This window comes from Camelina sativa, chromosome 14 (assembly GCF_030686135.1).
Source record: "Camelina sativa cultivar CO46 ecotype springtype chromosome 14, ASM3068613v1".
NCBI lineage: Eukaryota > Viridiplantae > Streptophyta > Magnoliopsida > Brassicales > Brassicaceae > Camelina > Camelina sativa.
This window is the reverse complement of record NC_141893.1, coordinates 25,743,948-25,764,780: the sequence shown is the minus strand read 5'-3', so window position 1 is coordinate 25,764,780 and position 20,833 is coordinate 25,743,948. Positions and strand designations below refer to the sequence as shown.

At 35.2% G+C, this 20,833-nt stretch overlaps 5 protein-coding genes and 3 pseudogenes across 10 annotated transcripts in view; 6 read left to right on the top strand and 2 right to left on the bottom strand.

Annotated features, from left to right (window-relative positions):
* Positions 1–1,551, top strand: part of LOC104742183 (WAT1-related protein At1g44800) — a 66,750-nt gene extending 65,199 nt beyond the window's left edge. For both annotated transcript variants that reach the window (XM_087482931.1, XM_010463150.3), the window contains 5 exons: positions 4–120; positions 269–509; positions 628–786; positions 873–1,024; positions 1,124–1,551. In XM_087482931.1, coding sequence (XP_087339057.1) covers positions 4–120; positions 269–509; positions 628–786; positions 873–1,024; positions 1,124–1,319 — 865 coding nt within the window. In that variant the 3' untranslated portion in view covers positions 1,320–1,551. The remainder of the gene's footprint in view (positions 1–3; positions 121–268; positions 510–627; positions 787–872; positions 1,025–1,123) is intronic.
* Positions 1,552–1,786: 235 nt separating this feature from the next.
* On the top strand, positions 1,787–3,656 carry LOC109124741 (gamma-glutamylcyclotransferase 2-3). Its single transcript, XM_010480755.3, has 8 exons — positions 1,787–2,331; positions 2,426–2,502; positions 2,587–2,640; positions 2,744–2,800; positions 2,876–2,913; positions 2,990–3,061; positions 3,144–3,223; positions 3,314–3,656. Exons 1-8 carry the CDS (start codon positions 2,223–2,225, stop codon positions 3,412–3,414), a joined length of 588 nt encoding a protein of 195 aa, XP_010479057.2. The 5' UTR covers positions 1,787–2,222; the 3' UTR covers positions 3,415–3,656.
* Positions 3,629–6,260, bottom strand: LOC104742182 (uncharacterized; annotated as a pseudogene). The gene is made up of 9 exons (XR_015579153.1): positions 6,054–6,260; positions 5,759–5,864; positions 5,423–5,672; positions 5,211–5,316; positions 4,780–5,130; positions 4,606–4,685; positions 4,399–4,523; positions 3,929–4,180; positions 3,629–3,850 (listed from the first exon to the last, which is right to left on the bottom strand). The product of XR_015579153.1 is annotated as an uncharacterized LOC104742182 (transcript).
* Positions 6,261–7,686: 1,426 nt separating this feature from the next.
* LOC104742180 (uncharacterized) lies at positions 7,687–9,210 on the top strand (annotated as a pseudogene). The gene is made up of 2 exons (XR_760471.3): positions 7,687–7,818; positions 8,224–9,210. The product of XR_760471.3 is annotated as an uncharacterized LOC104742180 (transcript).
* A 104-nt stretch (positions 9,211–9,314) lies between these two features.
* LOC147928614 (uncharacterized) lies at positions 9,315–10,703 on the top strand. The gene is made up of 3 exons (XM_087486215.1): positions 9,315–9,639; positions 9,824–10,218; positions 10,295–10,703. Exons 1-3 carry the CDS (start codon positions 9,315–9,317, stop codon positions 10,574–10,576), a joined length of 1,002 nt encoding a protein of 333 aa, XP_087342341.1. The 3' UTR covers positions 10,577–10,703.
* Positions 10,704–11,693: 990 nt separating this feature from the next.
* Positions 11,694–13,830, top strand: LOC104742179 (uncharacterized). 2 transcript variants are annotated; one of them, XM_010463147.2, is made up of 6 exons: positions 11,694–12,455; positions 12,548–12,665; positions 12,751–12,962; positions 13,073–13,100; positions 13,311–13,419; positions 13,516–13,830. In XM_010463147.2, exons 1-6 carry the CDS (start codon positions 12,183–12,185, stop codon positions 13,595–13,597), a joined length of 822 nt encoding a protein of 273 aa, XP_010461449.2. In that variant the 5' UTR covers positions 11,694–12,182; the 3' UTR covers positions 13,598–13,830. The 2 variants fall into 2 exon arrangements, with proteins under 2 accessions (XP_010461449.2, XP_010461450.2); XM_010463148.3 differs by having other exon boundaries at positions 12,073–12,455; positions 12,754–12,962.
* Positions 13,831–14,322: 492 nt separating this feature from the next.
* On the bottom strand, positions 14,323–15,097 carry LOC104743883 (agamous-like MADS-box protein AGL29 pseudogene; annotated as a pseudogene). Its single transcript, XR_015580981.1, has one exon. The product of XR_015580981.1 is annotated as an agamous-like MADS-box protein AGL29 pseudogene (transcript).
* A 3,672-nt stretch (positions 15,098–18,769) lies between these two features.
* On the top strand, positions 18,770–19,698 carry LOC147928613 (uncharacterized). The gene is made up of 5 exons (XM_087486214.1): positions 18,770–18,773; positions 18,883–19,094; positions 19,205–19,232; positions 19,385–19,493; positions 19,590–19,698. The coding sequence occupies exons 1-5, from the start codon at positions 18,770–18,772 to the stop codon at positions 19,678–19,680; spliced, it is 444 nt and encodes a 147-aa protein (XP_087342340.1). The 3' UTR covers positions 19,681–19,698.
* Positions 19,699–20,833: the final 1,135 nt, after the last annotated feature.

Sequence of the window (20,833 nt, the reverse complement as noted above, 5' to 3'; positions counted from 1 at the left end):
CAGGCCCCTTATGGACCAGAACTTGTACTACATAGGATTGAAAAACACGTCAGCATCGTACACTTCTGCCTTTACCAATGCACTTCCCGCCGTCACCTTCATTCTCGCCCTCATTTTCAGGTACTTTCATTCATTTAAGACTTTCTTGTAATTTACTTTATTACCGAATCATAGTTTTGCTTATACATTACTTTAGGATACGTTACTATTAATGAACTAGCTATTTAGTGGAAGTGATCTAATTAACACTATTGTCTATGTTAATCAGGCTTGAGACGGTTAACTTTAGGAAGATTCACAGCGTTGCAAAAGTGGTGGGAACGGTGATCACGGTTGGAGGAGCGATGATTATGACGTTGTACAAAGGTCCGGCCATCGAGATCGTGAAAGCCGCACATAGTTCCTTCCACGGTGGCGCCAACACCACTGCTACGGGCCAACACTGGGTCCTTGGAACCTTAGCCATCATGGGCAGTATCTCTACTTGGGCTGCCTTCTTCATTTTACAGGTAATTTAATCAATATTTTAGGATTTATTTATAAATAAACAATTAGTACCGAATATCTGGATTTCGAAATTAAATAATATGGATAAATAAAATTTAACATTATGTTTTTATTTTGCAGTCATACACATTGAAAGTTTACCCAGCTGAGCTATCACTTGTAACATTGATATGTGGGATGGGGACGATCCTAAACGCAATTGTTTCGCTTATAATGGTGCGTGACATGAGCGCTTGGAAGATTGGTATGGATTCGGGGACACTTGCCGCGGTTTACTCTGTAAGTTAATCATCTATTAATCAACTTCATAACACTAATTAAACTTGTCAACTAATTAAAACTTATTATGTTTTGTACATTTTTAGGGAGTGGTTTGTTCGGGGATAGCGTATTACATACAAAGTATTGTGATTAAACAACGTGGCCCGGTGTTTACAACGTCGTTTAGTCCTATGTGTATGATCATCACTGCCTTCCTCGGTGCCTTGGTTCTGGCTGAGAAAATCCATCTCGGAAGGTAATAAAAGTCACATTTAATCAAATCCTTTTCTATTTCAAAATTATATTAAGTCATTTCTAACGTTTTTAACGTTGTTATTGTAATATTATTATGCAGTATCATTGGGGCAGTTTTTATAGTTCTTGGACTATACAGTGTGGTATGGGGAAAGAGTAAAGACGAAGTGAATCCATTAGACGTGAAAGTCGTAACCAAGGACCAAGAGCTACCGATCACTAGCGTAGTCAAACAAACCAACGGTCACGATGTGTCGGGAGTACCAGCTAATGGTGTGGTGGTTACCAGAACCTGATCCAATAAACACCAGAAGAGAGAAGAAAGATACGAAGACAAAGATCACATCTCCATGCATTTGGAGGTTGGAAATTTTGATTATCTTTCTGGTTGTTTTTGTGCTTTTGTTTTACATTTCCTAATTGCTTAACTTTTAGTATCTTTTTTACATATGCATGTTTTTCTGTTTTCTACTTTCAGTGTATTTTGAAATTTCCAAAAGCAAATGATGAATGAATCATTTGGTAAAATTGCGCCTAAAAAAAATAATAATAACAAAAGTAGTCAAATCTGATTAATCCAAGAATTTAGGGTCTAAATTTGGATGTTATATATTAAATAAAGAGATTTGTTTTTTTGTGATGTAAACTTGTTAAATTGGAAACATGTTCTACTAATGGTGTCACTTGTCTTTGTCTTCTCCTACTGGATCTCACTATCTCTCTTTCTCGCACCATTTGTAGTAGGCTTGCAACTAAATACCCTGAATCGAAATTTCCAAAACAAAATTATACTGAAATCCCTCTAAAATCGATAAACAAACCAAACCAAATCCAACCATATATTCGTACAGATTGTAAATATGCGACACCAAACCGAATATAGTCGATAAACAAACTTGTCATTTTTTTTTGTTGAATATAATTTTACCTTGATACATAAAAAAAAAAAAAAAAAAAAAAAAAAACTTGAACGTTTGACCCCAATAAGCCGAAGTCATAACGCCTAATTTGTATGGTCAAATCATATAAATTCTAGAGATCAGGGTCGAATTTGGATATTAAAGAAAATAGAGGGGGTGTGTTCTAAAACCTGTTACAGTAAGTTACACAATGTGAAACATGTTGTAATTGGATCACTTTAGTCTCTCTTCCTTCTCCAATCCGATCGAACCTCATTTTTCTCAGTCTCACCGGTAAAAATGGCGATGTGGGTATTCGGGTACGGATCTCTTATCTGGAAAACGGGTTTCCCTTTCGACGAAAGCCTCCCTGGTTTCATCAAAGGCTATCGCCGTGTCTTTCACCAAGGTCTCTCTCTTTATCTATAACATATCTTTATCAGACAATCTTGATTATAATCTTAATTAGTTATAGTAATTAGTAATGTTAATAAGCAATTTAGGTAGTACTGATCATAGAGGAACTCCGGATTTCCCGGGAAGAACAGTGACATTAGAAGCTGCTGATGGAGAAGTCTGTGTAAGTCTTATGATCTTTATAACATCAAATCCAATTCTCTCATTAGTTGTTTTTTTTTTTAGCTTATGATTTTTGATTACACAGTGGGGAGTTGCTTATAAGATAACCAAAGAGGAAGATAAAAGAGATGCTTTAACAGTAAGTGGATTTGATTCTCTTTTCTTTTGTTGGAATTATGACAAAAACATTTGTGTGTGTTTCATTTCATGTTTCGTTTGTGATCTTTTGGATTCTTTGTCAGCATTTGGAAGTGAGGGAGAAGCAGTATGATCAGAAAGAGTATCTTGATTTCTTCACAGTGAGTGCTTCTAACTTCATAAAATGGTCTTCTGGTCTTCTTTTGGGGTGTGACAATTAAGCGTACTTGTTGCAGGAATCTAATTCAGAACCGGCTGTAACAGGAGTAATGGTGTAAGAAACGCATACGATTATATCACGTCGGTATGTATATAAACAAGTAACAACGTATCTTCTTTATTTTGCTCAGATACATAGCTTCCCCTGACAAGAAGAGCAACAACAACTACTTAGGACCAGCTCCTCTTGAAGATATTGCCAAGTAGGTGGTTTTGTTATAAGGTCCTTCCTGTTATTATAAAACGAAGATTGCATTTGATATTTGTTTCTTGTTTTTGTTGCAGACAGATAGTTAAAGCTGAAGGACCCTCAGGGCCAAACAGAGACTATCTCTTCAACCTCGAAAAGGCTCTCTCTCAACTCGGTAAAAAGAACTTCTTCAGATCACTCAGAAATATTCAGTTTCTGATTATAAAGTACCAACCCTTGTTTTGTGTTCTTTGGTACCAATCAGGGTTTAAAGATAAACATGTCACAGATCTTGCAAACCAAGTCAGGAGCATTCTTTCAGAGACCCAGGAGTTGTCAGTTGATGCTACCGCCAACAATATCTAGTTTCTTTTCGATTGATCCGAAAAGAACAAACCCAATTGATACGAGATGCATTTAGCATCCTAATTCAATGTGTTATCACTATCAATCAACTCTCTTCTTTTTCGTATTTGATTACATCGTGGAATGGGTATAAAGATCATTCAGTGATCCGGTATACGATTCCCACCCACTTAGTTATCACTTATCACTGTAACTAAAAGTTTGACATATTACCTGCTTAATAATATTCATCTTAATCTTTATTTATCCTTTCTATCCAATTCGTCTCCAAAAATCCATTTCACAGAGTCATAAAAATGGTTAAAGGCTAAAGGAACAAAATGTCATTCACAGATACAAACAAACCCCAAGTTACAGTTGATTAAAGATTCCTTGCTGTAAGACACTGAGTCGAGATAATCGTTAAATCATTCGCTTTCTTCTCCACCATCATCCTCTGCAAAAAAAAAAGCCACGGATCATCAGTTTTAAAACTTGATCAGTTGGTCATTTAGATGAGAGTCAAGATTCTCACCGTTGTTTGATTCTTCTTCTTCGCTTTGGCTTCCTTCAGTTTCTTCATTACCTTCCTCTTCTTCTTCGCTACCCTCAGCATCTTCTGATTCATCACTCTCAGTCTCACTCTCACTATCCACTGTAAATTTTGGCTTGGGAGGAGGTGCAAAACTTGTTGTAGATCTTCTCCTTGAACTTGATACGATGTTGCTTGTATCGAGACCCTCAAGCTCTTTTGATATAGTTTTCCTATTTTTAACTTCTTTGATCTCTGTCATAGTAAAGCCAGAGAGTTTATTTAGAGTATGTTTACTTATAAACTATTTCATCGAAGCTTCCGACAGACCACAAACATCAGTCAGCATGCTTATTCACGTTAAGATCAGTTGAACTAAGAATCAGTTCGTAAAAACTACTGACCTCAATAAATAAAATGGAAGATAAACGTTTTGTTTAAAGCATAAGAAATCATTCCCAGCGTCACACTACCTTTCTCTGAAGGATCTGAAGACAGCCCCTCTTTGGCAAGTATCTGCTTAAGTTCTTCTATTAGAGTAGCCTCACGTTTCTCTTCAGGAACCTGCTTGGCTTTCCTGTAAATGCTAGGAGGAACTCTGCCAAAAAAAAAAACAATAAAGTGACTGGAGTATGAATAAACACCGAACTTCTTAAGAATGTACAAAGTTTGATAGACACCTCATCCCACAAGATTTGATGACTGATTTAAGATGCTCTACACGCTTTCCATAAACAGTAGTTGCAGTCTCCTTAGTCTGCTGTTGAACAACATAAATACAGAAACCAAATGGGTAAGCTGTACAAGGTATTAATGTGATTCGAGATAAAAAAATCACAACTAAGATGTTATACCTTAAAAGGTTTTTCACTATCTCCAGCATCACTCTCAGTCTCTGAATCCGTTTCTGTATGTTTTGCCCTCTTTCTCCCAGATACATGTTTGCCATTTTCACTTTTTCGTTTTCCCATCATCTCTGGTTTAGATAATCTTCTTTTTCGGGGCATTATCTTCTTTACAGCACCCTCACTCTCAGTCTCAGTATCACTCTCGCTCTCCACATCACCCTCACTCTCAGTCTCATCATCTGAATAAGAATTTTCTTCACTACTTACCTCCTCAGATTGTGTGCTCTTCACATTTTTCCTTAGATCTTTCCCAGTAGACACAGTCCAACGTTTAGGAGCAGCAGGAATTGCTAGTACCTAATTAACCAATTAAAAAAATCAAAAGACTTGCCTCCCACTATACTCCAGAGATTACACAATCAATTTAAAGTACTCACCTCATCCAATTCGCTGTTAATGAACTTCTTGAAGGGCTCAAGAGACAGCTTCTCTAATTTAAGATCTTCCTCTAAAAGTCGACGAAGTGAACCCATTGTAATTGTCCTGAAAAATAAAGAAAGCCATTACTAAACAGAAAATTCTATCTTCTTAAGCCATGAAAGAAGAAACATTTTAACCGTAATTCCTTAATTGCAATCATTAAACTTACTCTACATTAGCCTTAAAATATACGAAGTTCTTTCTCGGAGGACTCTCCTTATATCACTCATCATATCTTTAGCCACCCTATTGGGTTTGTTCTCTCCAGTCAGAAGTCCCCTCTCAGCGGAACCTTCCATTTCCTCATAAACACCAGTATCGTCCCTTACATCGTTCTTTTCCCCGTTCTCTTCAGACAGTGTCCTCTCAGTTTCTTGAGCATTCTCGGAAGCATCATCGTTACCAGGTTCTTCTAAGCACTGCCATCAAGAAAGAAACATTAATATATCTCATGTGACATGAGAATTCAAATAGTTACATAACAAAGTATGAAGAGAAAGGCCACCTTAACCAAATGCACTTTAACAAAGATCTTATGATCATCCAGAGCAAACTTCTCCAATCCCATGTCTTCCTCTAGCATTCTCCGAACACTCACGAATGTGAAGGAGCTACAAAATAAAATAAAAACTGCTAATGATTCTACCATTCAAATATCATCTGATGATACGAACCCTAATCGAACCAGGAAATGTATATATCGTCAATGCCTAGAAAAACAATCGAACACAATCAATCGCACACAGAGAATTCACGACTATAGAGAATAGAGGTTAGAGACGAAGAGATTGAGAGACTACTCTGCTTTGTTTCTGAGGTAGGTTACTCGAGACCGCATAGCTTCCAGAATCTTCGACTCGAACGCTGTTGTTGCATCAACGTCCTTCGAATTACTCCTACCGTAATTCTGATTCATCTCCGCCGTCCTCATAGCCGTAATCGCCGAGTCGCCAGACATTTCTCGCTGCTTAAGCCAAGTGTAAACGAAAGTGAGCGATAACGATGTCCTCGTTGATGAAAAAAAAAAAAAAAAAGCCTTAAAAACCCTGGAGAAAAAAACGGCAAGGAGTTGTTTACTTTGTTTATCTGAAAACGACAAAACGTCGGTCTCCATTTCTCACAAAACGGCACACATTTTACAGAGTAGTAGAAATCTGAAATACTAAATGTAGTAGAAATCACAATATATTTTGGTATTTGTTAAGTTTTTGGTTATTATTTAGTTCATAGACAAATAGCTATTTTATCATCACGAATGGAAACTGAAAAATTTGATGATATTGTTAAATTTAATTGTGTAAGAATAATTTTCATAATAGAGTAACTGCAGTAACGATTAAATGAAATGTGTTTGAATCATTAACTGATTAGTTTGAATCGAATAGGCGGGAATTATAAAATCGAACTTTTTAGCAGACAAGTTTGTGGATGGGTCCTACAAAAAAACTAACAACCTTTTAAAAACATGATGGTTATGTTCGCTACCAAACAACGAGCCGCCAACCTTCGATGATAATTAACTTCTCTACATAAAGATGTGAGTCTGAACAAAAAAAATGTATGATTAGGGTGACAAGTGGCCAGCCGAGCGATAAGGGATATATATATATATATATATATATATATATATATTTTTTATCTTGTTATCTGAATTTTAAAGCGGATAATTTGGCGCGGAAATTTCGCACCAAACTGTATTATATCAAATATATAAATAATATTTCTCAAAATTTGCTCATTTAACCTAAATAATTAAAGTTATTGACAAAAAAATCTTGATGTTTAGAGTTCCGTTAATATCAAGATACGTCATTAAAAAATATCTATTATATCTAATATTCTAATAGGGATTCATATTTTATATTAGTCATCCAACGATTTTGAAAAACTATAAATTTATTATTATGAAGAACGGCTTTTAAGAAAATGTAAAATTAAAAGTGAGTTATATATGTTTGCAAAACGTAAAATTTGCGTATAAAATGATAAACAAAAAAGTTATATATATAACATGAACCAAGCAAATGTAACATGTAACATAATTATAGATGTATTAAATTTGTCCCAAAACAAAAAAAAACTGTAGATGCATTAATATAATACTTATCATCTAATAATAATAGGGAAAATCCATAAAAAACCATGAAGGTGGCAATGACTTCCAGTTTAAACCTCCAAACTATTATACTCCCAACTAAAACCATAAAAGTATTAAATTTATTAATTAAACCTTCAATATGGCATTTTTATTCGTGGGCCCACATTTATCACCAGAACAGTTAACTTCGTTAACGAAAAAGTTAATTCTATTAACAGAACAGTTAACTCCGTCAAATGAATAATAATTCCAGTCGTTTAATAACCCACATGTAAATTTTAATATATTTTTCTATTAACAAAACAATTAAAATAAAAACAGAAACAAAATAAAATAAAAAAACTCCCAAAATCAAATCGATTTGGGGGTTAGGGTTAGTAAAACAAAAAGACTTATACGTAAGAAGAAGAACCAGAAAAAGAAGAAGAAGAAGAATAGTGACAGATACACAGACAGTTAAAGATGAGGTATGATTTCTATGAGTCTACTTTATTTTGCTTTGTTGTAGATTTTTTACCTTCATCTTTCCTTTAACTCCAAATTATTTTGGGTTTTGATGTCAAATTCGATTTCAAAGGAGTGGGTATACGAATGTCTAGGTTTTTATGTCAAATTGAGTTCTTAAAATCGATTTTAAGAGAGATACAGTTTCTGGGTTTTTCTGGGTTTTTATTTAAAATCAAGTTCTTTAACTTTTTATATATATATGAGATCGAGTTCTTCAAGGTTATACAATCTGAGTTCTTCAAAGTTTTGATTTAAGTTTCTTGTTATACAATTGAGTTTCTTCAAAGTGTAACATCTAAGTTGATTTTTAGTTGTAGCATCTCAGTTGGGTTTTGACTGATTCAGATTTTTTTTTTATAATACAGTGATGACCAACTAGTAAAACTCTCAATCCACTATGGTGGAACGATGAAGAAAGAAGATGATGGTTACAATTATATTTGTGAATTGGGTTGTAAGAGCATTTCCTGGAAACTTTCTGAGATTCGATGGCTGAAGTTTGAAAAATTCATTCAATCTGTAGATGTTACGACACCTATTAGCTTAGTATGGTTTAAAGAAGCAAGTGAGGAAACGAAAATGATGAAGTATGTGTTTGATAAGACTAGTGATGACATGATGTAGCTGCGTTTTTCTGCAGAAGCAGCCGGTGAGGTTGATGTGTATCTTGAACATGATTGTAAATGGGAAGTTGATGGTGGATATGAACCTGATGAGGATGAGATAAGAGCAGAAGAAGGAAGTGAATATGGCAATGACAATTCAGATGAAGATGATAAGCCACCAAAAGAAGATGATGAGCCTGAGGAATCTGAAGACGAAACACCTGCAGGTGATGGTGAAAATGAAAAGGGGAAATTTGGTGATGATTTAGATGAAATTCAAGAACAAGAGACTGTAAATCAGAATGGGTCATAGGGTTTGAATGCAAATCAAATTGAGGTTGATGATGGGGATGAGGTTGTTATAGATGCAGGAAATGGTCGTGATGATGATAGGTTTCAGTCCGTATTTGAGGAAGGTTCAAGGAGAAATGCAGAGTTAGATAATGCAACTCGAAAACTGGCGGAAGAGCAAGCAACAGAAAGAAGGGAAGAGGAAGTAGAGTTCAAAGACCAATTGCTCAGATACTCATTAAATACTCAGTATGATGTTAAAATGGCAAAGTCATAAGCAAACAGGATTGCTGCTGTTTGTTGCAAGGATAAATGTCCATGGAAATTTTTTTGCTCAGTTGAGCTTCCAATAAACAAGTGGATGGTTAAATTATGTCACTACAAGCACAACCATGGGAAGTTTAGCAGAGTTTCAATGCTGAAGCAAGGTGTTATAGCAGGCTTATTCAGAGAGGAGATAAGAAGGAATGTCAATTTATCAGCTGCAGATATAAAGGACATCATCAAACTTGTTTTGGGGTGTTGCATACAACTACCATCAAGGGGAGTATGAGGAGAAGATGAAGTTGGTGTATGCGTATGATCTTGTTGTCTATGAGGCTTTATTAAATTATGAACCAGAGAAGTGGTGTAGAGCATTCTTTAATCCTGAGTCTCATTGTGCTGATGTGCACAACAATCTTTCAGAAGCATTTAATAGAACAATTAAGATAGCAAGAAGTAAGCATGTCATTACCATGTTGGAAGATATTAGAAGACAAGCCATGGTTAGGATTTCACGTAGGTGGGCAAAAGCAGATAAGTGTAATTCCTTTCTCACACCAATCACAATGGCAATATTGGAGAAAGCACGGGTTGATAAGAAGTATTGCAGCACATTACGCAGTAGCTCCTATATTTATGAGGTAAATGAGTTTAATGTTGGATATACAGTTGACTTAGCAAGACACCAATGTGCATGCCGAAGATGGGATCTTACATGTATGTTTTTTGGTTCCTTAAATATTAAATTTGTTGTGGTTTATGTTGATTGCTTATTTTTGGAGTTGTTTATGTTTTGCATTGACAGGAATACCATGCAAACATGTTGTATGCGTATTAGATGACAACCAAGATGATCCAGAGAAATATGTGGCTAGCTATTATGAAACTTCATGCTTCAAGAACACATATGTGGAAAATATCAAACCTGTCAATGGTGAGCAGTTCTGGAGTAAAACAGGGAAACCTCCTATTGCAATTCCAAACATTCGTAAGCCAAGAGGTCGGCCAAAGAAACGTGATAGGAAGAAAGAGCCCGTTGAATCACTTAAAAATCATGGAAAATCAACAAGACATGGTAGGATACCACATTGCAGCCGTTGTGGTCAAGCTGGACATATCAAGAGTGGATGTAAAAATGAACCAGCGGTTGTGGAGGGACCAAAAAACAGGCGTGGTAGACCACACAAACAACCATCTGAGGTATTGTCTCTATTTTTCCTTATATTCAGTGTAGGCCTCAAGTTCTGCTTTTTAATGTTTTCTTCTCATGAATCAGTTTCCACCATTGCGTCAGCCAAAGCCAAGAAAGAGTAAGGCCAAACCAGTTGGTGAATCCCAACCATTAGCTACTAATGAAACATTTCCTGCTTCTTCTAGTGCACCTCAGCCTTCAGTCTCTTCTAACAAACCAAAGCCAAAGAAGCGTGGACGCCCACTTAAGGTAAGGAAAGTGGAAAACATTCCAAGGGGGGTTGGAACATTTTGGAGTCCCTTCACAGATCGACCTTTTGAAGTGTTTGGAGACAGAGTTTATGATAGGTCTCGAAATGATCCTTAACCTCTTGTTTGAAATCTGGAGTTTATGTTTGGTTTATGTATTTTTTTGACACTGATGTCTTTTTGTAATCACTCAGAAGCATTTTGTATGAACATGATTTATGTTTTATGGAATGATTTCTTTTTCATCTAATTGTTTAATTTTGATTTTTTTTTTTTTTTTTACTTTGTAATGTCTTCACGTTTTTATTCACGTTTAAAATCTTAAATTATGAAAAAAATGATGTTAATTAACAGAATGAACGGAGTTAGTGTTTACTTGACGGAGTGAAATAATAGTTAACAGTTCCAGTGATAAATGTGGGCCCGAGAATACGATTGCCATTTTGAAGATTTAATTTAATAAATTTAACACTTTGATGGTTTTAATTGGGAGTATGATAGTTTGGAGGTTTAAACAAATTTAACACTTTGATGGTTTTAATTGGGAGTATAATAGTTTGGAGGTTTAAACGGAAGTCATTGCCACTTTGGTGGTTTTTTATGGGATTTTTCCAATAATAATATAATAGGTTTAGAAAGGACAATCGTTCCCAAATTTTCTCTCTTCTCTCTTCTCATGTTCACAAAAAAGTAGATATAGTTTTCATTGGAGGCCTCTGTTCTACATTTCCTCCGGTTGCATTTGTGTTGCAGAAGCGATCTAGTCTCCTTCTCCGTCAGTAGTGGTGAGGTTTCTTCCCCTTTAAAGTAGATATGGGTCCAACGTGTCGGTAGGAGATCTCCGCTACGTTCCCTTCGGTTTGGGGTCGCCGGTAGGTAGCGGCGGTGGCTTCTCGTGGCTCAGCCGCCATGTTGGTTTCTGTGTCTACGGCGGAAGTCAAAGGGAAAGATGGTGGGTTAACTGATTTGTCTGAGAGGTTAACGGCAGATCCTTCTGGATCTGGCTGGCTGTCGCGGAGGGTCTTGGATGGTTGAGCTTTCCGATTGAGCCATCGGCCTCAATCATCTCCTCAACCTGCTTCCTCCAGACCGGTTGAAGGGGATTGGATCGGAAATCGGAGAAGAGACAGATCTAGGAAGGAAGGGTTCGGGCCGAAGCTATAAACGGGAGCCGTTTCCTGCCGAGAATGGGAGCCGTCAGCAACGTGCCGTGATGTCGGAGAGGTTGCTTTACCGGGAGAGCTGTGACGGGTTGGCTGGTCGATGAAAAGGTGCGGAGTCCGGGAGTCGGAAGCTTTCCGCCGTTCGCTTAGTACTTCTATCCGCCGCAAAGTTGTGGCTCTCGTTTCCGCCGGTTTTAATGGCTGACCTCTCTGCGTCGGCGGTGTCAATAGGTTTCAGAGCTTCTTTTCCGGCGATGACTTGTTTTTTCCGATTTCCTTTGTTTCTGCAACTTCATGTGAATCGGCGGCCAGCCCAATTTCAGTAGACAAATTTAATAAAGGCCTTTTAAATTAAAAAAAAAAAATAATAATAATAATAATATAATAAAAAAAATTAAAGTATTGAATGTGAATATTATATAGGCTTGCTTGTCGTTTTTAAACACGCAAACGACAAGTAGTTTCTTTGAAAATCCGAAACAAAATCAGAGATTATCATCAAATCCCGAATACAAAAAAAAATCGATAAAAGAGACGGCGAAGAAGAAGAAGATCAAAACCATGACGAGCCACCACGCGATCGAAGTGACGAAGACGGTTCTAGAAGTAGCGGACGTGGCGTGGACGGCCGTGGAAACCTACCATCACCACCACCACCACAACCATGACGAGAATCACGAGTCAACAGATTCGATCACCGATCCACGAGATCGTGAATTAAAAGCTCTCCGACAAGAGAATCGTCGTCTCAGGACCTTGCTTGAAGCGAATCTCAAGCTTTTCGAGACTCTCGCTGAATCTGCTGCGTTATCATCTCACGATTGCCCTAGCGACGTAAGCATATATCAACAAAATACTCAATTTCAAATTCGAATAATTTTTTGGGGATTTGTTAACAAATTAGATTGAAATTTTTCTAAATTCAGCTCTATGCTCGACTTGTATCAATGGTTACTTCAAGAGATTTCTTGGCTAGATTAGAGAATCTAAGACAAGCTTTATCTAATGGAACTCAAAATCAGTTTCCATTCAAGGAACCAACAGGTTTGTGTTTTTTTTTATTTTTATCGAATCTTCCGATGAAAGATCGAAAAGTTAGAATTGTGTTAAGGGGTTTATTTGTTTTCAGAAGATGATGTGAAGAGTGTTGAAGTGCTAATAGAGATGGATCATCAAGAGCCAAGTTGGTGGGTTTTGGTTACTGATGATATGGTTCCTAGTAATGTTGAGGAACAAAGCGCCATCGATAACGAACATTACGTTGTTGTGAATGAAGAGCATGTGGTTGATGCTGTTGCTCACTTTTTGGCTAAATGCATTATGTCTAATCCCAAAGCTAAGGTATTGTATTCGTTTTCTTAGTTTCCTTTGAGTATGTATGCAGTTTTGGAATGTTTAACTACATCAAAAATCTTATATTTTTTTACTTGGCTGCTACTTTCCATTTGCAGAATCTCAAACCTGAAGAGCTTCAGAAGCGTAAGTTTTACACAACTTAATATCTCTTTCAGTGTTATATATAGTGTTTTGATTGGTATTTAGTAACCCCGAGTGTGCTTGCTGCGTTAGTTGTTAGTAATCACAAATGTGGGAAGAATTAGCGGTATTTTAAGGTTTCTATTTGTCACCAATCTTACCAGTAATTTTCTAGTTTGTTCATGTGGCTTCTCGACTGGCTTATATTTGCAGTTCTGGTACAAGAAGTAACAACTCTGAGCAAGGTAGGGAAGGTGGTGGATATATGGCATGCTGGGAAAATGTTCTACACACTGTCTACCTGGGGACTTGCTTTTGGAGGGTATGTTTAATTTCTGCTAATGATCTCGAGATGTTGAAACACTAACATTTTGATCTGAGTTAACTAAGTAGCATCTTTGGCGTTTTCTTTATTCAGGTTATACCAAGCTCGTGGTGCGCTGAAGATAGCTGCTAAGGGTGTTCATGCGACCAGCAAGGTAGTTCTAAGGGCTCTCTGAAAGTTATAAGAGGTCTCTATCTAATGCGATGAAAGCGGAGATGATACTCCAACTATCTTTGGGTTTGTCTTTCTGTTGGACTCTTTTCTAATCAAGTATTGCTCGTGTAAATAGTGTAAATAGGGTTTGATCAATGTTGTATTTTATCTCGATTTCAAAATTCTAAAATTTGTTCTTTGATTCTCATTTATAAACGTAGAAAATGTGTGAATATTGAACAAAGTTTGCAGTTACTCTATTTAGTAAAGACCGAAAACAGACCTGAAAATTCGTAAAGTGTTTGGAGATTAAAAATCAAACTACCTGATAGCAGCACGTTGAACCATCTATTATGTTTGGAGTGAAACCGAACCATGGAAGAGTTTATATGGTTTGGTCCAATTTTGACAGGACGTGTAGCTTTAGATTACAACCATATGTTATGTAGTACTAGTACACAAACAAAGCCTTAACGAATGCTAAATGCTTTTCTCGAGGTTGATGATATTGCAAGTAGCCATGGATAGTGATCATAAAGAGAACTATTCTCATATCTGGTAACTATTAAGAGTGTGTATGATTGTAACCCGTTTAGTTATGTCCAGTAATTAAGAATTAATTAATGTTATGAATGTTAGAACGGTGCTGCGTAACTCAGTTACAAACATTTTTATTCAGTTCAATAATCTTCTTATTGGCTGAGTTTGTGATTCACTAATAATAGTAACGAAATCTTCCAGATGCCATTTGATGTCGAAGACGAATCTTATATTATGTTGTAATTTAGGAATCACAAGAACTGTATCTAAAAGAATCTATAAGTACAACTTGGTTTTCAATTGTTGTTTAGAAATGCAAGAACCTACGTAACATCAATCATAACTTGGTCCTCCAGTTGTACTTACGGTCTTTTTATTTTTGATTCGTCACTCGCATAACTGCATGCTAATCTTCAAGAGAGAAGACGAAGCCTGCATATTATTAAGGTTAATTTGGATGCCATCTCCCAGTCTCTTCATCTTAGCTTCAAATTCCTTGAGCTCCTCAAGAGTAAACTCCTCAATGGGCTTATTAAACCTTTCTTCTTCAGCAGATTCTAGCCACTTGTGAAGATCTTCCCCATGTTTCTTCTCAGCTTCAGCTTCTTCGTTGATAGAGTCGAGGCGTTTACATATCTTCTTATCTTGCCTAGCTCTGCTGCCTCTACTACTATAGCCCGATGTTTCAAAGCTATTTGATTCTTCGAATTCATTCTTGAACCGTTCTGCAATCAGATCAAAATTCGGTTTCCCGAAGGTATAAGGTTTGTTTCCAGGAGAAAAGACAACAATACCAACCTCGGCGTTGCACAAAGTCGCAAGCTCACTCGCTTTCTTGAACAAACCCACCCTACGTTTCGAGAAGGTTACTTGCTTTGTGTTTGTGTCTTGCACTTGCTCTATCTTAATCTTTCTCCTCCCCATTTTTTTTTTAGTGAAATGCTTTGATATGGTTGTAATCTATGTTTATGTAAATAAGAAGAAGATTGATTTTTCTCATGTATTTCTTTATGTATTTATAGTAATCAATGAGGAGAAAGCTGTCATTGGACCTCATCATCATATATGTGTAGTTTTAGTAAATTATTGTTTTTGCATAAATACATTTTCAGTAACTCCATTTTGAAAATCTTGCATTACCTTATGAGAGCTTTGAATAGCTTATATGTATTCAATCCATATCCATAGATATTAACTATAAAAATAGTAATATAATTAATTATAAATGTCTATTTATATTTCAATTACAGCTCATATATTTTGAGAGCATTACAACTCATATATTAATTTATATTCAATTAATTTATAATTGCGGGTATACATCCCCTATATATTAATATAGAAACACATTCACATAAAAGTTGCGGTGTCACACTTACAGAGCTTCTTGTACTTTTTTTTAATAAATAACCTTACTTCTCATTATTATTTACATAAATATATCATTAAAATATATGAAGCAATGTTTATTTCTATTAGTTTTTTTAAACAAAAGATTTAATCAACTAATAAAATCTGAATATCTATTTAATTCTCAATTTCATAATCTATTTAATTATTAAAAGTAAATTAAATTTTACAAAAATTTATAAACTTTTTATTTATTTATTTTGAAATACTAAACTTATTCTTCTATTTTGAAAAAATCTGATGACAATTCAACTATATTTTAAAAATAACAATTGAATAAATTATCACAATCTATATATAATAGCAAATCCATTTTTGAGGGTCTGCTAGGTCATATTTCTAATCCAATGGTTGTGATTAATTTTATTATTGATCTAAAGGTTATCGTTTTTTGTCAAAAACTGATTAAATCAAAAGATGTGACTTTTCAATTGCAACCTTTGTGTTTATGTTCTTTTGTGAACCATCACGTCGTTTTATGTCTTCTCCCGCCTCTACGATGCCAACTTATGAAAATTTTGCTTTCTCGCGTCCATTGGTTTACAATTTTACATATATATATAGAATTCTAAACACTGGTGTCTTTTTTTCTAAGCAAAACAATAAAGTTTTAGTTGTGAAATATTTGTGTCTGGTTTATACATTACTTAAGTCTCCGATCATATATTTGGTCCTATTAGTATCCTTTCTAAATTTGCTGGGTGGATTGAGTTTGTTTCTCCTTCAGTTTGATACGCGAATTACCTTTCCAGATATTACTCATTCACAATCAATATTCCGGTGTTGTATTACCTTTACAGATATTACTGATTCACAATAAATCATTTTTACTTTTTAATGATTTGTTTATTGTGACGTTATAACTTGCTACCATGCATCTTTTGAATGTACATTTTGCCCTATCTCGCAATTCTCTCATCATCTTCTTCTCATGGAACCAAGTTTATCTTGCTGCATGTGATTGTTTTTAGAGATCGTCCTTTTATTTGTTGAGAAGGATTATCCTTAACCATCGCCAATGTTATCGTTTTATTCACTTCGGTGATTCTTTGCTTCCATATAACGATTTTTGCGGATGATCAAAATGACAATGAAAATTCAATATAGATAGAAGTTTCTGTGTTCAACCCTCTCTTTCATTGCTTTACATTGATATGTGCTATCTGCACATGTAGATACTCATCCGTTAATGTAAATATTGTATAATTGTTCAATTCGATTCATATTCACAGGAATGGAATGGTAACTATTTTATTTTCATGAATCTAATATGTATATCATATTTGTATTTGATGTCTAATAAATAATACTTATCTTCCAGAGAAAAATCACGACCTCTTCTCAACGACGCTTTAACGACGCTTTAGGATTGATCTGAGATAAAAAAAGTTAGTAAAAGAAATGTCCAAAGAAGAAAAAACGATATCAAATAGCTGGGCCACGAAACCAAGTTTAAGTCCATTTTTTAAAGTTTAAAGTTTAAACTTTAAACAGTATACTAATAGATTCCTAGAGTTGACAGTCTCTTCACCAACTAATATAGTTTTTAGACCGATGTCTTGATAATTCTATATCTATTTGATCAATTACCAACTAATATATATAGTTTGATTATTAACAGTTCAATATTCGCATATCGTCGTTGCTACATGCTAAGAAAAAACAAAAATTCTCTCATCAACCAAAGATTAAATTTATTAATAATATGAGTAGCACAAAAAAAGTGTTTCACTAAGCAATATACATGTTGAAGATGAATATAGGAACACCTTAACTTAAAGAAGGATATCTTGCAATGGAGTGATTTTCGATCCTCTAGAATTTGGACATTTTGTCTAATAATTAGTACTTATCATTTACCCGTCACTATATATAAATTAGCACACACAAAAAAAAGACTAAATTAGTTGAAAGCTGAAATTTAAAATACTATTTTATATATTATTTTTTTATACAAATATGAATAAAAACAAATAAAAAATTAGCAACGTTATCTCATTTTAGAAATTAACTGCACGGCAACGTGCGAGTCGACTTTCTAGTAATTATAAAAGTAAATTACGTACCACAAAAAAAATTTAAACTTATTCACCTATATAACTTTTGAAAACGCAAAATTTATTCTCCGATTAAGAAAAATCGGATAACTATTCAAGTATATTAAAAATTAATTATCAGAATATAATTTTCAAAATAAATAACATTTTGCAAACAATTTTAAATCTATTCACCAATTAAATTTTGGAATAACAAAAAATTTCATCTCCTATTTAAAAATTCCAATGACTATTTATATATCTGGTTAACTCAAACTTCCACAACATCAGATATCACAATGCCAGTTAACCTCCCATGTGGCTTACGTATACTAGTAGGAAACATAGGAATAGGATTCGAGGGTGGTGAAAACAGAACCCTTACGACATACTAATGAAGAGGCTGGAGTCAAGATGACAAACAACCATCAGGAACCGCCTGAAATTTCTGTTTGTAATAAGGATCAAACTAAATGGCACACAAATTATTATCCGTTTTTTAATCACAAAGCACTTATAGCAGAAACTGACTTCACAATCTTGGTTACTTGGCTAATGAATGCACTGTAAATGTCTTTGTGAACATAGAATCTTTCAGCACCCGCACAATTTTGCCCGCTTGACTGAAGAGTGCCCCTTACAGCCACTTGTGCAACCTAAATTGTACAACAGAAGCATTAGTTTTATCAAGGGGACACCTCCTTTTTCCAATAATAAACCATACAAGCACAAAGAGAGTACCATGACACATAAAGAACAATTACATGTGAGACATCTGCGTCTTCACATATGATAAATGCATCTTTACCACCAAGCTCGAGAGTGACAAGTGTCAATGTCTCAGCAACATTTCTCATTATCTGCAACATATTGCATAAGTACAACTCGTAATAAACTGATTAGAATGAAGAACCAAGTCTGAAGACTGTACCATCTTGCCAACAGATGTGGATCCAACAAATATCATTTTACCAACAAACGAGACAAGAGCTTCTCCGGTTTCCAAAAACCTGAAAAGAATGTGTTAATTGATGAAATCAATTTAATACCAACATGCTAAAGATAATTGCATAAATAAAATACACAGACCCTGTTATCACATCAACTAGATTTTTAGGTGATCCAACAGCAGCTAAAGCTGCCTGGATTATGCGGAAGTAAAAGCATTCTTTCAGAGACCCAGGAGTTGTCAGTTGATGCTAATAGAGATGGGTCATCAAGCGCCAAATTGGTGTTGTCAGTTGATGCTAATAGAGATGGGTCATCAAGCGCCAAATTGGTGTTGTCAGTTGATGCCTGGATTGTGTTGTATGTTTTTCAGAAGATGATGTAAAGACTGTTGAAGTGCTAATAGAGATGGATCATCAAGAGCCAAGTTGGTGGGTTTTGGTTACTGATGATATGGTTCCTAGTAATGTCGAGGAACAAAGCGCGATCGATGATGAACATTACGTTGTTGTGAATGAAGAGCATGTGGTTGATGTTGTTGCTCACTTCTTGGCTAAATGCATTATGTCTAATCCCAAAGCTAAGGTATTATATTCGTGTTCTTAGTTTCCTTTGAGTATGTATGCAGTTTTGGAATGTTTAAATAAATCAAAATCTTATATTTTTTTTACTTGGCTGATACTTTCCATTTGCAGAATCTCAAACCTAAAGAGCTTCAGAATAGTAACCCTGAGTCTCCTGCTTTATTAGTTGTTCGTAATCACAAATGTTAGAAGAATTAGCGGTATTTAAAGGTTTCTATTTGTCACCACTCTTACCAGTAATTTTCTAGTTTGTTCATGTGGCTTTTGGAATCGACTGGCTTAATTTTGCAGTTCTGGTACAAGAAGTAACAACTCTGAGCAAGGTAGGGAAGGTGGTGGATATATGGCATGCTGGGAAAATGTTCTACACACTTTCTACTTGGGGACTTGCTTTTGGAGGGTATGTTTGATTTCTGCTAATGATATTGAGATGTTGAAACACTAACATTTTGATTTGAGTTAACTAAGTAGCATCTTTGGCGTTTACTTTATTCAGGTTATACCAAGCTTGTGGTGCGCTGAAGATAGCTGCTAAGGGTGTTCATGCGACCAGCAAGGTAGTTCTAAGGGCTCTCTTAAAGTTATAAGAGGTCTATCTAATGCGATGAAAGCGGAGATGATATATACTCCAACTCTCTTTGGGTTTATCATTATGTGCGGCTCTTTTCTAATCAAGTATTCCTTGTGTAAATAGTGTAAATAGGGTTTGATCAATGTTGTATTTTATTTTGACGTCAAATTTCTAAAATTTGTTCTTCGATTCTCATTTATAAACGCAGACAATGTGTGAATATTGAACAAAGTTTGCAGTTACTCTACTTAGTAAAGACCAAAAATAGAACTGAAAATTTGTAAAGTGTCTGGAGATAATAATCAAACTACCTGATAGCAGCACGTTGAACAAAGTATTGTACATAAACCATCTAATTTATGTTTGGAGTGGAACCGAACCATGGAAGAGTTTATATGGTTTGGTCCAATTTTGACAGGACGTGTAGCTTTAGATTACAACCATATGTTATGTAGTACTAGTACACAAACAAAGCCTTAACGAATGCTAAATGCTTTTCTCGAGGTTGATGATATTGCAAGTAGCCATGGATAGTGATCTTAACGAGAACTATTCTCATATTTGGTAACTATTAAGAGTGTGTACGATTGTAACTTGTTTAGTTATGTCGAGTAATTAAGAATTAACTAGTGTTACGAATGTTAGAACAGTGCTGCGTAACTCAGTTACAAACATTTTTATTCAGTTCAGTCTTCTTCTTGGTTGAGTTTGTGATTCACTAATAATAGTAATGAAATCTTCCAGATGCCACTTGATGTCGAAGACGAATCTTATATGTAGTAGTAATTTAGGAATCACAAGAACTGTATCTAAAAGAATCTATAAGTACAACTTGGTTTTCAATTCTTGTTTAGAAATGGAAGCACCTACGTAACATCAATGGGACATATCGATATGTAAAAACGAAGCACTAAACAAACAATTTATTCACCAAGAACACTTGCATGAGAGAGACCTGAAAAGGGGATTCGTATCTGTCAACCAATATTTTCAAGAGAAAACAAATAATCTAATGATTACTCTTTTAAGAGTAAAATTGGATTTCTGCATCTAAAAATATTGAGAAGAAAGGAAAAAATAAATATTCAAAAGCATCTACAATTCTACATTTACATAATAATCTAAACTCATAAACGATAAACCTACCTTCTCCCAGACACGACTATCAA

Excerpts from the sequence above, each read along its gene's own strand:
- LOC109124741 (XM_010480755.3), top strand. The coding sequence starts at position 2,223 with ATGGCGATGTGGGTATTCGGGTACGGATCTCTTATCTGGAAAACGGGT. Across the intron at positions 2,641-2,743 it reads ATAAAAGAGATGCTTTAACA|CATTTGGAAGTGAGGGAGAA; the intron begins GTAAGTGGATTT and ends ATTCTTTGTCAG. Across the intron at positions 3,224-3,313 it reads AAAGGCTCTCTCTCAACTCG|GGTTTAAAGATAAACATGTC; the intron begins GTAAAAAGAACT and ends GGTACCAATCAG.
- LOC147928614 (XM_087486215.1), top strand. The coding sequence starts at position 9,315 with ATGAAGTTGGTGTATGCGTATGATCTTGTTGTCTATGAGGCTTTATTA. Across the intron at positions 9,640-9,823 it reads GTATTGCAGCACATTACGCA|GAATACCATGCAAACATGTT; the intron begins GTAGCTCCTATA and ends TTGCATTGACAG. Across the intron at positions 10,219-10,294 it reads CACACAAACAACCATCTGAG|TTTCCACCATTGCGTCAGCC; the intron begins GTATTGTCTCTA and ends CTCATGAATCAG.
- LOC104742179 (XM_010463147.2), top strand. The coding sequence starts at position 12,183 with ATGACGAGCCACCACGCGATCGAAGTGACGAAGACGGTTCTAGAAGTA. Across the intron at positions 12,456-12,547 it reads CTCACGATTGCCCTAGCGAC|CTCTATGCTCGACTTGTATC; the intron begins GTAAGCATATAT and ends TTCTAAATTCAG. Across the intron at positions 13,420-13,515 it reads TGGGGACTTGCTTTTGGAGG|GTTATACCAAGCTCGTGGTG; the intron begins GTATGTTTAATT and ends TTCTTTATTCAG.
- LOC147928613 (XM_087486214.1), top strand. Across the intron at positions 19,095-19,204 it reads TGTCTAATCCCAAAGCTAAG|AATCTCAAACCTAAAGAGCT; the intron begins GTATTATATTCG and ends TTCCATTTGCAG. Across the intron at positions 19,233-19,384 it reads ACCTAAAGAGCTTCAGAATA|TTCTGGTACAAGAAGTAACA; the intron begins GTAACCCTGAGT and ends TTAATTTTGCAG.